This window comes from Urocampus carinirostris, chromosome 16 (assembly GCF_059441175.1).
Source record: "Urocampus carinirostris isolate Australia breed hairy pipefish chromosome 16, RoL_Ucar_1.0, whole genome shotgun sequence".
Lineage (NCBI taxonomy): Eukaryota > Metazoa > Chordata > Actinopteri > Syngnathiformes > Syngnathidae > Urocampus > Urocampus carinirostris.
Window position 1 is genome coordinate 14,534,426 of NC_142364.1, and position 17,249 is coordinate 14,551,674.

The 17,249-nt window shown below is 39.4% G+C and overlaps 1 protein-coding gene across 1 annotated transcript; it reads left to right on the plus strand.

Annotated features, from left to right (window-relative positions):
* Positions 1–779: 779 nt before the first annotated feature.
* On the plus strand, positions 780–16,876 carry aif1l (allograft inflammatory factor 1 like). The gene is made up of 6 exons (XM_088356169.1): positions 780–961; positions 1,086–1,147; positions 4,224–4,290; positions 7,479–7,520; positions 8,911–9,076; positions 14,312–16,876. The coding sequence occupies exons 1-6, from the start codon at positions 937–939 to the stop codon at positions 14,400–14,402; spliced, it is 453 nt and encodes a 150-aa protein (XP_088212295.1). The 5' UTR covers positions 780–936; the 3' UTR covers positions 14,403–16,876.
* Positions 16,877–17,249: the final 373 nt, after the last annotated feature.

Sequence of the window (17,249 nt, forward strand, 5' to 3'; positions counted from 1 at the left end):
TTGCAATTTATTGTCTGAAAAGTAGTATACGGTATAAATATTTCCAGGGTTGGGTAGGATTACTTTAACTGGATTACTTTCAATTACTTTTGGATTACTCCAACACCAAATATGCTAATAAAAGACAAAAGGAACTAAATATGAATACAATTACTAAATTTTGTGCAGGCTTGGGGAGTAAATGAACACATGGAACGGCAAAAATGATGTAGGCAAGCTGTTTGGATTTATTTTCATTTTGTTTCTGTCGCATTTGATGTTAGTTTTGCCGGAGATCAACGAGATCAAAGCCAGGAGAGAAAGCTTACCACGTGTGTGAGTCATCATTTTATTCATATTTAGTTTCTTTTGTCTTTTACTAGCATATTTGGTATTGGAGTAATCCAAAAGTAATTGAAAGTAATCAAGTTAAAGTAACCCCACCCAACCCTGAATATTTCAAATTTTATTCGATGAGTGTCCCAATTCATAAGTTTAGAGAAAATCATCACATCAATATATCGTTTTACCACACGGTGGCAAGCCTGAGCAACTTTCACAGCGGATACCCACGTTTAGGTTTCAAAATAAAAGATTAGAACTACTTTCCTACGAACGTGCTTCTTTTACATGCGTACAAAATAATTTTAATATATGTTTAATTACCTAAAATAAGTCATAAAATTATTATTTTGTGCTTCCTTGCATTAGAAATTAAATAATTTTAAGTAAATATGTTATATATTGCGGATGAACGTCACCGGATATACATGATCTAAGTGGGGTTTTCGAGACAACGGTTGCCGGTGGCTACAAACCGAAGTGGGAGGGAAGCACACGCAGCCTTTGATCCAGCGAGGTCGGAGCATCACCCGCACGCTTGCGGTGGCCTTCTCGGCTCTCTCGGATTTAAAACCCCGTAAACTGGATTAAACAAAGCACATACAAGCTGCTGGGATGCCGTCGAGTAAAAACTTACAAGGTAAAAAAAAAAATAAACAGCATTCGCTTTTTTTCATTGTCGGCCAGCTTGAATTGAAGTCATTGTTTTAAGCTAGGTCACGTCCATTTTGACGTCTTTATGGTGTGTTTGTGTATCCTTTTAGGTGGGAAAGCCTTTGGGCAGTTGAAGGAGCAACAAAGGCAAAAACTGGAAGAGGTCAACCAGGTAAAAACTGTGTCAAACGGTTGTTTTATTTGTCTAAAAAACGTGTCGACGGGTTGACGTGGACGCGCGGGTAGTTGACAGCGTGACGTCACTTCTAAATGTCTGACCTCCTTTTTGATTATGTTCTTGTTGTTGGTGGTGTCGTCTTTATGTTGCAATGTGCGTTTGCTACTCCCGACGGTGCACCTGTTTCATCCATGAAACAGGTGCTCGCAGGCGTGTGCATTTCGACTGAGTATCAATGGGATCCTTTGTCTGCCCTTACTATTTTCCCACGGATTAAAATCCCCTTTTTGGGATGTTGTATTTCTATTTCCCCGCCCAGTTTTAATATCCTTCTTTGTGAGAACATGAAAACGCAGCTGATGCGCCCTACGGGACATTCCTGTGCATCACTGCATCCTCTTTTATGTCATGTGCTCGTTAGGGGTCGGGGGAAAGGAAGTGGGGGGACGAGAGAAATCCCCCAAACTAGCATATTGACTGCAACGTCTGTTTTGGGTTGTGATGTTGGCTACTGGAAGCTAGATCTGCTAGAAACTAATTGTTTTAATAATGAAATGAAATGATCTGCATTTATATAGCGCTTTTCAAGTCAAGACTTCCCATTGTGCTTCACATTTCACAATAGCGGCCGTGAGCCATGTAAGGCGCTAACCTGCTTATTGGAGGAATTAGGGGTTCAGTGTCTTACCCAAGGACACTTCGACATGTAACACGGAGGAGCCGGGATTCGAGCTGCGATCTCTTGATCCCAAGACGAGCGCTCTACCTCCTGAGCCACTGCCGCCCCCATAATCGATTCATCGGATACATTTGTTCAACACACCGTTATGGAATCTATACACTCACATCCATGTCAAGCTTAACCAATTGCTCCCTTTTATTAATGCCTACAAATCCCCTTATTAAGCGATAATAATCTGCACAAACATAATGTGTAAATGGTAAATGGTTTGGATTTATATAGCGCTTTTCAAGTCACTGAAGACCTCTCGAAGCGCTTTACAATGCCCTTCACACTAGTGAAGAGATAAAAATTTTAAAAAATTAAAAATAAATGAAGAGAGGACAGTCAAGTCAAAATGGGGAAAAACAAAAAGGAAACCCCATAAATAGATTAGTATTGAAGTAATGGAACACCAAGGATTTTTTTGAATGAAGAGGAAAAAGGAGTAACGTAATAGTCACTGATTTACTCACAAGACCGACCATGTAGATTACTGCAACATTTTTAGCTATCTACGATGGCGTTCTTGTCTGATACCAGTGACGGAGACAATTAGGATATGAGCCTAAAAGGGCAAAACAAGATTTTGCTGTCCACCGTCTACCCCATACAACATCTGATTTACATGCTTGAGATGTACTAGTTTCAATTAATATATTTCTCATTTTAGAATAGAATAGAATTTACTTTTATTGTCATTCTTTGTAACCATGCACACAGAAAGAAATGTCGATACACCTGACCCTTACAGTTAAACTGTAGCGAGCCGATGCAGACGCAGCCAAACAGGGCGCCGCCATTTCAGAGTTTGTTGGGAGTCATTAGGTGACCAAACCCCCCAATTCCAACCCTTAATGTCGAGCGCCAAGCAGGGAGGCAATGAGTACCAATGTTGTAAGTCTTAGGTATGACTCTGCCGAGGCTTGAACCAGCTTCCTCCCAGTCTCGGAGCGGGCACCCTAGCATCTAGGCTACCGAGCTGGTTACATTTACTGGAGAAATGTAGGGTTGAGATCAGGGGTGTAGTAATGTTGGTCTGTGACTTGACTTGACTTGACAAGATCGGTCTTAAAATACGGTTTAAAAACGTAATTTATAATAGTTTGTCAAATATGGGCTAAACTTTTGAGTTGACATAAGAATTAAGCTAAAGATTTGCCCTGTTAAATGAGTCCAAAAAGTATGAAAACATTTCTTGATTCCTACAGTAAAAGCAAATCACTGGAGATGGGGAAGAAGCATGTATCCCTCAAAGTGCTATGTTTGAAAGATAACCCCAAACCAGTCAATAGTTTGTAGCTAACACATGTAGGTATACCCAATATTAAGAAGCAAAACAAAATATATGAATTGGGCACCAAAATCAGCCAAATGTTCGGTATCAATTTAACATTAAACATTATTTCCAAATTACATAAAAAATGTGTATTTAATTTTGAAAGGTTGACAGTTTTGAGCGTTCGTGAGATTTTTAGTTTTGAGTATATCTTTAAGATTAATCAATTATCAGGAGATTTTTACATAATATGATAGTCATCTAGTTGTTGCCCCTTAGTAGAAGAACTGAGCTATTATTACTGGTATCCCAATTTAAAACACAAAAAGTGCTTTCTCCTCACTACTAACATAAATTTACTGCAAAAATTAAACAATTGAGTCATAACATTAAAGATACCCCATCTATGTCTACTAGGTAGAGATATCGGTCCAATGTCAGTCAAAAAAACAGTATTGGATTTTATTATATGTCCTTCAATATTGATGTACAAGCAGCTTATTCCACTTCTTGCTTTTGGTTTGGATGGAGCCTGTAGAAGTGTCATCAAAACAACTTTGCAGATAACAAAACCAAAGTAAAAACATGTCGAATTACAGCACATATCTGATTTGATATGATTGGTATTGGCCCATAAAATGGGTTCCAATATCGGTGGAGTATCCGAAGTGTAAAAAAGTTGTATCGGGACACCTTGTATTATTGATAGTGAAGGAATTTCCAATGCTAAAAATGCTGATTCCAAAAAATCCGTTGACTGCATACATAGATATTCACGCTCAAAGCATTGTGCCCTTGATCCCCGTCACGCTTCATTGGAAATGAAGCAGACTTTAATGGAGGTCAGACGAGAATGTGAGTCCGTTTGGCGGATTGCTTCATTATAATTTCATTAGCGTGGATTGCTCCTGGCAATATTTTTTCCTCCGCACCCTGGTGAGGTGTCCTACTTTCATAAACTCTCTCAGCCATGACGAATCACCTAGGATGAGCTCCCCTGTTGTGTGAGTCATCATGTTTTTCTTCAGGCCAGAAGTGACTTAATCCCTTCTTTTTTGTGCCCCTATCAGGAATTCCTGGAAGACCAGAAGTACAGGGATGAAGATGACCTGGCAGAGAAGCTGGAGGGTTTCAAAAGTAAGCAAGCCCAAAAATACAGTAGAATAAACATCACAAATTGATCCATTGTTGAAAACAATGACACACTCTGATCAAGCGAACGAAGGCTTACAACGGAAGCAAACTTGCTGATCTTGCTAAACAGCACCTAATAGGAAAGTAACACTTCAGTTAAAACAAGTTCATGATTTAATGTATTAACGGTGGTTAAAATAAGTGTGCTAACTTGCCCCTTGTGCCTTTCTCTTTAAGTCAGACAGTAAATCTTTAGAAACAATGTGGAGTCTCTAAACATTTCCTTACAACTTCCCAAGCTAATTCTGACAAGCTTCAAAGTTATAGAGGTGGACCAGGAACGGTGAAATATGTCGGAATGTCTTTGCCCTACTGATTTACTGGCACGTGTTGCAGCCTTAATAGTTCGGTAAACAATTTCTCATTCCGCTCAAACACACAATTCCCCTTCTGAGAAATGGCTGAGTTGAGGTTTGTGAGGCCTGCAAAGGAATGAAGCAGAACTTCCACTGTTTTTTTTTGTTGTTGTTTTTTTTTTGTTTTATTGCCGTCTACTGTTATCCCGCTCCACAGAACTTTGCTCCCGCCCTTCGGCAGAATCATAAAACAATGTTACAATGACCTCATTGTGACATACAGTCCCCTCCCAATGTATTACGACCGCAAGGTCAAATTATTTGTTTTTGTTTTATACTAGATGTAGTAGGCAGTTCTATATTTAATTTTTTCAAGGTTTTTACATCAAGATTCGTTGGACATCTCAGGAAACAAAAAGGGAATTGAATTGTCCTTAGAATACTTTGTAGGGAAGAGTATGAACTGATTAGGAATTGATGAAAGGAGTGAATATATATATATATTTTTTTTTAGACTCACACTTTATTTTAAGATTTGGCTGCAGATTGTGTCAAGCTTCCAAGAGAAGCTACAACCAGAGACACAAAAATGGCATGTTCTTTCTCCTGTCTTTTGTGGCATACAAAAATTCATATTGAGAAATAGAAATACGAAATAAACAAGTAATTATCCACCTCATATTGTCTATAAAAAAAAACAGTAATTTATGCCTGCTGAGTCCTAAGAATAGTCTGTCTTTCATGAAACTTCCCAACTCAATGTGACTAAACGCCATGTGAAACTTCTTAACCCTCTTTTAAGTACCCTATTTTACGGACTATACGGCGCACCTAAGAACTCTAATTTGGCCAGAAATTTGAAAGTACACCTCATTAGTCGGTGCGCCTTCTATGTGGATAATATTAGAAATGCACACTGTGTTTATTATCCATGTGCGATATTACACAAGGTTTTACGGTACACCAACGTCTTTGTGCAAAGATCAAACCAAAACCACAATACATTTCTTTCAACGGGAATTGAACCCAGGGAGTTTCAGTAAGGGCGCCAAAACCTTTACATTAGACCACTGGTGATACAGGTAGCATATGAAAAGATATTAGCAGCTACAGTAGTTTTAAATCCATTTCCCTATTAAAAATACACCGTAAAATTCGGAATATAAGCCACACCCAGTACATTTTCAAAGAAAACGCATAAGCCGCACCTGACCATAAGCCGCATGTGCATACATTGAAACATGAGTACACAGAAAGAGTTTTAATAATACTGTCTACAGGACCTTAACCCCTTAACGTTCCGACAACCCTACGGTGGGCCGCCGGACTTTTAATAAACAAATATGTGCCTGTACGATGCCATCAGTCACTGAAATATGTCATGCCGCTTATCATCTGAAATATTGAAGTCTTGCGATTCAAGATATGACGACCATATACTCAGGATAATTTTGCAACAAGATACCTGAAAACTATAAAGCCGGCGTAACTCACCATTACGTACCCTGGATGTCTTCAACTTCTTTGAATGTCTGCGAATATGGCTTCATTACATGAAGGACAATCCATAGAATCCAACTGTGTAAAATATCGACTCCAAAACACACTATAATGCCGAAATATATACAGTACATAAATCCGCTGAAAACATTTCTGCTTTGTTGGACGTTGCTTTTTGTTATCTGTTCGTTTCGCTACATTATTTCTGTTTACAAATATAAACTCGTAAAATGATTTCCATTATGGTAGTTTCGATTAACACCTTTTTTTATGATGACGGTCTGTTCATGCTAGTTTTATCCATGCACAAGGCGCAAGGTTACATTAAACCTGCGTCTATCTCGACACATATATTCCACATGTCTCATTCATACCTTTACTGCTCGACTGCCCTGGCGGCCGTTGGAAAAAAATGTATAAATTATCCCCATAAGGCCCCAGGGTTGAAAGCTTGGGGAAAAAGTTGCGGCTTATAGTCCGAATTTTACAGTATGACAAAAGACTCTTGTTTTGGAGGTGCACCTTTTAGTGCAGAAAATACGGTAGTTTCTTAGCGCTCAAATACTGCAAGATGGCAGTAAAACCAAAGCTAGACGACTAAACAAATCTTTTTTTTTTCATCAGAATATAATAAATGTAGGTTACATATCTCAAGGAAAGGAGAGCTGCATTACGTTTTATTTGCATTAATTGGATAGCCGCTAAAGTGGCCAATGGTTCGTTCCATTGTCGAGTTTCAATTTCTGGATGTATCTGAAGGCACCGCACGCGTGTCTGTCTGAGCGATGCAACTCTTGAGAGGCCAGACTCGGGTCGGCTGTTTTTTTGCAGCCGCAAGTTGATAGACAGGCTGGATCTCACTCAGCTGTGCATTCGTGTGTGTAGGAATGTGTATGCAAGAAGGCCTACTCCCCCAAGTTTGGGAACAGGCTGATCATTGTCCCATCCAGCTCCCCACGGGTTCACACGGTTAACACAGTTGCGTCTCTTTCCCTCAGCCTGCAAACACACACACACACACACACACACACACAGCTGCCATTGTGCAACAAAAGTGTAATCTGACAAGAGGAGAGAAGTTGGCAACATTTGAGGGGAAGTAAAAGCTGACTTTTCACAACAGCATATGTTGAAACACTCATCAGTTACATGTGTTGTGCATAAAAGGTTCATGGTCAATTATGAATAATCTGGAAGTAAACCAAAATGGCTTTACTCTTTCAGTGCCAAGTCAGCTGAGGAAAAAAAGCTGCCTGTAGTGATCAGCTGTTTATTTTTCCACAAGATACGCTTCTTTGTTTGTCTTATTCATCTCCTCTCATCCTTGTTTTACAGATAAGTATGCAGAATTTGACCTGAATGACCAAGGAGAGATTGGTGAGTAGCCAGCATGTGAAACAAACATGTTAACCAAATGCTGACTAGCAGCAGGATACAATTACTATCATTGTGTTGTTATTGTCGGGAACTCTTTCACTCTGGATGGTAGACCCTTCATTAACTCGATAGGTGCTCATACTCTTCCATTAAGTAGACTGCATGAGATGGCGTTATATAGTTTGACACATCAGTGATCATCCAATTAGAAAAACGTATATTATCCAAAATTGTCTTTATGTTTTAAACAAAATGTTGCATTGGGAAAAATACTAAAACTTGTACTTGGAGCGCATGCGTGAAGTCGTGTTTTTTCTCGCTCCCTGTACAGAATTTGGACACCGATTGCCAAAATGTTCAAACATGTTTTATAGGGCTGCATGATTTTGGAAAAAAAATCGTAATTGCGATTTTTCAGACCTGTCTTTCAATTTTGATGCGAGATTCGATTTCAAAAGAAAAGTGACTTTTTCTTTGCTAGTTTTTTTTTTTTGTATAGCTTGATCATAGTGACTTGCAAACTGCGACAAAATAATAACCATAGATCTACAAATAAAAACAGAATACGGCATTGCAGTTGAATTAATGGTCTTTATTGTCATAATACAAAAGTGCAACAATACTGGAGGGCTTCTTCTTTCAGTCAAAAAGTGATTTTGAGAGCAGCTGGCCAGCTGCACTCTTAACATCTGGTAACCGTGACTTGAGCAAAGTCTCCACAATGATTTAACTACAAGAGTCCCGATTGTAGCGCTTTGAACTACTTTAATAACTCCATAACTGTGATCACCATTTCTTTGCGCACTTCTGACATTCCTCAGAGTACAATTTAATTGAGTAATTCCTTTACAATGTAATGAGCCACTGAAATAGTGCCGAGTTTGTTTCGGGGGCTGCAGGAGCCGGGCACACGGATGCTTGACTGCCAGCAGATACTAGCCTATCACGGTTCACTTTATTGGCTAGTGCCATTAATACTTACCTCCGATTGGCTAGCGCCGTTAAAGCCAGAACTGTGACAATTTTTGTTGGCCAAACACAATCATGGTACTATAAATCCTTGAGCAAAAACGCAGGGCCTTGCGATTACACAATCGCACTACGTCACATCGCAATATCAATTTCAGTTAATCATGTCCAGTGTACACTTGACGCCAGAAACGAAATGTCGCCCACCAGTGGCGTCAGACGCAGTTGGCCTCAGGTATGCGCAGGGCCCAACATTTTAAGTCTTCGGTGAAGCACAGGTTAAGGGGCTGGTGACATGTCGGTTAAATGTTTCAAGGGGGTAAATAAGTGGAAAATAGTGTTCAACACTGAATTAGATTATGCGCAGAATTTACAAATTTCACAAAACTAAGCAGGCATCTCTATTTTTGCTTCTGCTCAGATCTGATGGGACTGAAACAGATGATGGAGAAATTGGGCGTTCCCAAGACCCACTTGGAACTGAAGAAGATGATCATGGAGGTGACGGGCGGCACCAGTAGCAACACCATTGACTACAGGGACTTCGTCAAAATGATGCTGGGCAAACGCTCGGCCGTGCTCAAACTGTGAGTCCAAAGCCTTCTAACTATCTGCCGACCGCGTCAGCTGATTGTGACACCCTTCCGCCAGGGGTTGGGGGTTGGAATTGTGATGTCACCGGCACGTGCGCCGCCTCTGTTGTTAATCTCCATAGCAAAATAAACCGCCCTTCGTTATTCTTAGCTACGGGATTAGGTCAGTGTTTATTGGTAAGTCAACGATAACCGAAAATAAGACATTTCCCGCGTTAAAGTCATCTTCATTCCATTAAAGAAAATTGAAAAATTGAAGGCACTGTGACGTTTGCCGCTATTTTGAATCGGGTTATCGCGGATGATCCTTTTTAAAGCAGCCAGCCTCGAGGGGCGAGATGCATGTCATCCCTGCGGGACTAAGCCGGGCGCTCTGTTCAGTTGGCAAATCTCCTTATCCTTAACTGCAGCAAGCACAGAAAATTGCACAACTTTTCCTCCTTTGCCCTCCAAGCATTATTCATGTCAAAATACACCGCCCATTCTCACAGAACTGCCATTAATTCTCATGATTGGATTTGATTATGATTCAAAAGCTTAGGATTCGATCTAATTGAAGTTGGATTGTGTCGTGTCAGGTGTCCTTAAAAAGTTAAAAGTAGAACATTTTCTCCATTAAATATGTGTTTACAATGTCCAACTGAGTACAAAGAGCCTTTAGATTTTTTCTTTACTGCGTCTATCTGCTTTAATCTTACTTCTACCAACGCTGTCCAGGGACACGCAACACATAAGGTAGGAGGAAAGGGCAGAGGTTGGTTTTATTAGTGTAGCGAGAAAATGGCAAAAGTAAGAAGTCCAAACGCCAACCCAAACCCCAAAAAAGAGGAAAAAAGCTGAGTTTATTTGAGTGCGTCTAAGATATACACGTACTCATGAATTATCTGACTGAAGCTGTGCTAATGACTTTAAGCCAGGAGATGGCAGCAGAGTATAACACATTTTCAAATTCCCGACAGCTCTTTTAGGATGCCATTTACATTAGCTTAACATTTTTAGTCCATGTACACACCGCTGCCCGTCAATTTTGAACTCTGATTAGCAGGATGACGCTTTACACTGAAAAATGATAGCGGCAGATAATGAAGGTGCTGTATCTGAGTCAGATCAGCAGGCTTCGCTTGATACTGGTAACCATCGAAAGTAGTACTTGGTGTTTTATGTAGGTGGGAAAACCCCTACCCGACAAACTGGAGAGGGATGGGTGATGCCAGGCTGTACTTGCCTAAGACGCACCACAAGAAGTGATGCCCCCTACGACTCAGGTGGTTAAGGGATTTGGAACAAAAAAATGCTCTTGCTTTCAACACTTTTGATTTAATACTACGTTTGACATCGATGACACTCAATGTCCCACTCCCTACCTGCCTAATTAAATCAAAAATGAGTTTTGGGGTCTTTAGCCGCACTAAATATAAGATTCCCTACCTCTCTAGTTTAATGAAAAGCGGAACTTCAGCGTCTGAAGCTATCAGTGGCCCTGTATGTCACATTCAGTGCCAGGCTATTTAAATGGAAAATGGAAATTTTAACATCTTTAGCCGTCAGTGGAACTGAATGTCAGATTCCCTACCATCCCACTTAAATGAGAAATGGACCTTTGAAGTATGTATTTGAAGATGGCACTGAATGTCACATTCACTGCCAACTACTACTTTTAACGATGTTTTTTTTTTTTTTTTTTTGCAAATTAAGGTAAATGAATAACCGTATATACAAATATATATGTATAATAATTTTGATGTCTTTAGCAGTCAATGGGACTGTCTCAACAAAAATGGTAGAAGAAGAAGCACATCTGCTGATATCTTAGTACGTTTTAGTAGTATGCATCAAAATTCAACTCAGTACTGCTACTCAGAGACAGAAACCAACCGGGTGGCACGCTTTCCAGAAATCGATCTGACTTTCAGATGCTGCTAGCGGGCCAGCATGACCCAGAGAGCTTCCCACGAAACGTCCAAGTGAAACAGATCGGGAGATATTGCTTGGGGGGCTATTGACTGTTTGCCAGGGGAGCAAATGGGGACTCTCCAGGCATTTTACAGTCTGTGCAACTTGACCTGATTATTCTCCCTTGATATTTTTCTCCCCCAAGCTTTCACATATTTTTTTTAGTTTTTCTACTAAATTGAAATGTGAACTCCGCAAGTGAACCTTGGATTTGGCCATGAAGTGATAACTCACATCTTTGTTCCGATAAGATTGTTTATTTTATTTTTTTGGGGACGGAACAACGAGATTACAGAATCACATTCTGAAATCGGACAGCAAAAATGTTGGTGTGTGTCAATGACAAACAATGATACAATATCTGGATTCCTGGTGAGGAATGTAACCATGACTCAGTAAGTCCATCGCAATTTATAAAAACGATCCCAGAGGCAATATTGACGCCATTCCTCACAATCTTCAGAATTCTTTACTGAATGTCGCAAGGTGAACAAATCAGCTCCCTTGAGGCTGTATGCAAAGTGAGAGAAAGGCTTGAATATTTTCAAGGCATTTTTCAGAAGAAAAAAAAATGGAATAAACATCCATTCCTCCTTGATGAACGGACAGCGGTGTACGTTCATGATGTGTACTTTCCGGGAGACCACTGAAAATGCCAGCAGTGGTAGCGGCGTCGAGAACAAAATGAGCATCAGCACCTTGTTCAACATCTGGACACTTTTCTCCGAGGCTTACTGCAGCCCCTGTGCGAGTTTCCCAAAAAAGGAAATGAAAGCTCAAAATAGCTGCCGTTGAAACTAACAGTGCGTGTATTACTGCCCCAGTCACTTGTATGTTCGGAGTTTAGGCACATTTATTTTAGATAAGAACATTTTTAGTATTTTTTTGTTTTATTTTATCCTTTGTAGTTATATTTCAGTTGGTTTTGTTTTCAAGCAACCCAATTTGGAATGAAAATACATCATTGTAGATTAACACCCAAAAATAAATGACAATGTTAAAAGCCTGCTGTTTTATGGTATTAATTGTGAAGATGAAAACAAAAGACAATTTTTCCAATAATTACACTTTAGTTTGTGGGCTGTGCGGATAAAATCCAATATAAGACTACAATCAGCAGATGCTCATTTTTTTTTTAATTCAATATTGGTCACTGCAACACGTAGCAGCCTGGCAATGCACACAACCATTTTGGCAGCCAACCAGTCGGCACATCACTACCACTTATAACAAAGTTAGATCTCGTCTCAGCAGCAGATGGCACCATTAAAATGGATATTACCTGCAGCTAGTATTTGAAAATGTTCTACTTGCTAATTAAGGGCTATACAAATAAACATGACTTGACTTGAATGAAGACATCTTCCGGCTGAAATCATCATTGCAGCCTCTGTCAAGCTGCCTGTGTTAGACGCCCTCGATTAAACTCGTTTTTCAACTTGTTTGGGGTTTAGGTTGGCCTTTATACTGTATTTGAAACGACCCTTTTCTTACTTTCACCATTTTCATCCTAGAATAATAGAAAACCTCAAGCATAAGCATGAAATCCCTCTGCAACCCACCTCCCTCCCATCTCTCCTGCTTCCTAATGTGTGTTACGAGTCCTGAACAGCTCTGCTAAAACTAAGAGATAAGCAGATAGGTGCAGTGTAAAAAAATGTAAATGCTCTTTGAACTCGGGTGGCCATTATTAACATGAACTTATAAGAGAAAATATTCAATTTCAACTTTTTAAGGACACCTCAAACAACACACCCCAGTGGGAAATGGAGGTTTGGTGTGAATAACCGTCAATGGCACGCCGAGTTAATATTTAATACCCCTTGAGATTTTTTGTTATTAACTTTCTTTTGAGTAAACTTGACTTGAGGTAGGGTTGTTGATGAGGCGAGACAAAAAAAACTATGTTTGATCAGTGAGTCTGGACAATAACGGTTTTAATGGATTTCAAACTATAAATTAAAAAGAGGAGCAGATTTTTAAAATTACTCTTAAAAAAAATTTGATTCATTCAATTTCTTGGCCCTATTTTGAAGAGATGACGTCACTTTGTTTAACTGATTTCTTTTCAGAATGTTCTATATTTAATTGGAAAAATCTTTCACCATAACACATTTCTTTCGTCAAATACTGTAAATTCTGGACCACAGAGCACCCAATTAAAAGCCGCATGCTCAAATTTACGAACAAAAAATAGTTTTTGCTCGAACCGCACGGGGTTTAAACAGCCTTATAAATACACCTTTTTGCGTCGGTTTCTTATATTTTAACTCTGGTGGACACCTAGGGCCAACCACATGGGGAGTTTCGCATCGACATATCTGGCTGCAGAACTCTAACAGCGCCATGCCCCGCACACCTGACATTGTTTTCAGCATTGTTGTTTTCAGTTGTGCTCAGAGTTATTTACGACACGTGTTTTCGGACCTTTTGAGATGGCATTTACAAAGATGAGCACATATTAACTACTGCGCAAATGAGATGCGAACAAGAGTGATTGGGTGAAATGCGAGCCCTATATTTCTAGATTACAGCGCCAGGGCAACCTTACTGTGGAGAATAGTGCCAGATTGCAACACAGACATCAAAGTCCTCTTTGTTGTCATTGGTGAATACCGCTTAACCGGACCAAATGGTGACAACCCTTCAAAAATGCTTAAAAAATATATATATATACACATATATATATATATATATATATATATATATATATATATATATATATATATATATATATATATATTTATTTATTTATTTATTTATTTATTTTATTTTATATATTTTTTTTTAATAATTTTATTTATTTTTTTATTTTTTTTTAGACCCGCGAAGCTCTGAACCCACGGACGTGGAACCGCGAAGTAGCGACGCCCCTTCAAAAATGCTTAAAGAAATATCTATTTTTTAATTATTATTGTTACTTTATTATTATTATTTTTTTAGACCTGCGAAGCTCTGAACCCGCAAACGTGGAACCGCGAAGTAGCGAGGTCCCACTGTATTGTGGGATCATTGTAAATGTTCAATAAAGTACTGTTAAACCTCCCATTTTGCTCCTGTTATGTATTATATGTTGGCAAAAACATTCCTCTATTTCTAACGGGGTGTCACAAATGTCTTCAGACGTCACCACGGTGTTTTGTGTTAATTGAAAAAAAAGAACTGCACTGTGTAAAGCCGCAGGGTTTAAAATGCAGCAAAAAAGTAGCAGCTTGTAGTTCTAAATTTGAGGTATTAATAATAAATTAAAGGTTACTCTTTTTCTTGCTTCTACAGAGTCTTGATCTTCGAAGACAAAGCCAACGGGGCCACGTCCTGCAGGCCGGACGGCCCGCCTCCAAAGCGGGACATCTCCAGCTTGCCTTAAGCCTAAAAACCCCGCACACCCCGCACCTCTTCCATGCCTCGACAGGCCACTTTTCAACTTTCTTACCTTGGTGGACCACCGACGGACGGAGGAGGGTATTTTTGTGACGTGTGGTGTGTGAAAGGTGTCCGCTTTGCAAAAGACGGAAGGAGAAAAAAAAAAGTGATGACTGTGAATATCTGTTAGGTGAATTGGAGTATCTGTCGTGTTTGTGTCATCTTTTTTTCTTTTTAGCAATGGTTGAGTGTTGTTTATTAAGGGAAGATGCTTTTTTTTTTCTTTTTAAAGACGCGCACAAGCAGCTTTCTTCATCCCATTTTTGCAACTGTCGTAGAAATTCACGCCGCGCAGAGCTCTAAAGATTGCAATGCCCCCCTCCGCACGGGGCCCCACTTCCAGCCGAGCTGGAACACTGATCTGGAATCAGTAACTAGCTTGCCCAGTCCGCTTTTTGGACTTTTCACTCGCACTGGCGTCGCGGTTTGAGGTCGAGCACACAGGCAGGGACCGACTTATCGATTCACTGGCACAAACGACATTTTTATTGTTATTGCGCGGCAATAACATTACAATCATGTTCCTTCCAAGTGCCTCAGTGCAAAAACAACGGGGAATGCGCGGTCCAAGCAGTAAAAACGACCTTGAAATCTGTGTTTTTTTGTGTGTTATATGTATACAATAATTTTCTTTGGTGTTCAAGTGATCGTGCTTCACCCAGTCACTCCTTTTATAACCCTTTCTCATTGTAAAGGTTGCCGAATCAATATTTAATTTCACTTTGGCATTGCAAGTCACTTAAAGTCCTTACTCAACCCAGGCCTGCAGGTATTGAAGCCCAACCGAGACCAAATAACTTGATATGCGGGACCAAGTTTGGAGCAAACCCTGATTTTTATATTTGATTTGGGAGGAAATGGGTGAATTTGGATGACACCGCCTTCTGCCCACTGTTTTAGGTTCAACAATGCCACTGCCGAGCCCGCCGCCATCACGCGGCACAGACCCCGCTACGCGGAGCATGAGGCTGACGGAAAAAAATAACAATGACGGGGGGTATTTTTTTATTTTAGTTTTTCAATCGCTGAGAGAAACCTGACCCGAACCCAAACGTAACTATTTTTACATTTTTAGGCCTGACTCAACCCTTATTTCGGGCTGAAGATTTTAACTCTATTGTCAACCTCAGACAATTCCTCCCCTTATTAATGGTTGCAATTCCCCTTATTAAGCGACAATACACCTTACAAACGCAAAGCGGCACCTATTTACTCACACCAAGAAAGATTATGTAGAAAACGGCGACAACTTTAGCAATCTCTGACGACGTTGTCTGCTATCAACAATCAAGACAATCCAAACAAGAGCCTAAATGCTGAAGATAAGATTGGTCTAACGAAAAAAACAGTTTATTTTTAAGTTTGAAAAGAAATAATTGTACAAAAATGGTTTTACTGTGTACGCAATTGATCAAACATCGTATGAAATAGGGTTGATACGTATGCATTGACAGGTATGTACTCACAGTATGAGATCTATTGCTAAAATGTGCTAGAACGGATTTCTAGGTTAAATAAAATTGCGAACGTTGGACAATGTTAACATTTTAGTCCCTAAACAAAAATGTATGAAGAAAAAAAGCATATGGCAGCTAGCATGCAGGCTAACACAGCAAGCTACAGCCCAACTTCCAGAGATTTTTTTCTACTGGGTCCGGTGAAGCAGTGTTCCTCAACCTATTTTCTGCGCTAGATCACACTTTTTATTGACTAAATATCGACACAATTACTGTAGAAAATGTTTTGAAATGTATTTTGAAATTAAAAAGCCTAAAATACTTTATTTTACCTTGACTTTTTTTATGTCGGTCGTCAAATCACTTAACCATTTCCTTGGTGTGTTTTGGGCAAGTACAAATCTGGTGAGCCCATCCCTCTCCTGGCCAACATAGAAAAAAATTGTATTTAAAACTGGCAAAATGATTGACCAGTGTTCTTCCAGTAAAATCAGAAAAATTAATAATTTAAATTGTTTCACTTTTAATTTTCTTGAGAAAATGCTCCAACATCATCCAACATGATAACGCAAAAGGTAATTGGCTTTTATGTCAGGTAATTTCCCCCAAAATAACCATCGTTTTTCCTATCATGGATCAATTTCCTGCAGCACACAATATTTCACTGGTTGAGAAACACTGCAGTAGAGAATGCTGATGCTATTTTAGGGTTGATTTAAAAGCTTGTTTATACAAATATAAGTACCTTAGATGTACCACTTTTTACTTTGTCGTGTCCGTGCTGTTATTTGTGTCTCTGCCGCCAATCACACTAGATAACAGTGTCATATTTTGAGGCCCATGTCATTTGTTATTTGTTATCCTTTGAGCCGCGGTTTGCTTTACAGCGTTGAGGCTTTTTTTAAGCATTTAAAAAATGTTTTTTGCAGACACCAAAGGAATTAAAGCACTCTTCTTGAAACGCTGTTTCCTTTGATGATGTTTTAATGTGGTGTTTTTTTAAATCGATGGAGTGGGAAACACTTAAGCAAAGCAATTGGATTTGGTTTCCACTTTCCAGCTCACTTAACCTGTCAAAACACAATAATCTCTGAAAACGGCGATTCAATTACTTTGATTCATTTCCGTTCCGTTCTGTGATTTGCCCTGTTGTAGTCTGCTGCCGTCTAGCGGCAACCAAATGTACTGACAGGAGTGGCGCTAATTTTGAAAAAAATTAATCGTCTTTATTGACATAGATTAAGACGTATGTTCGTTGTTTAGAACGAGATTAAATACTCCAGGAAAAACATGTAATATTTTTTAATGAGCTAAAGGAATTTTAGGATACATAT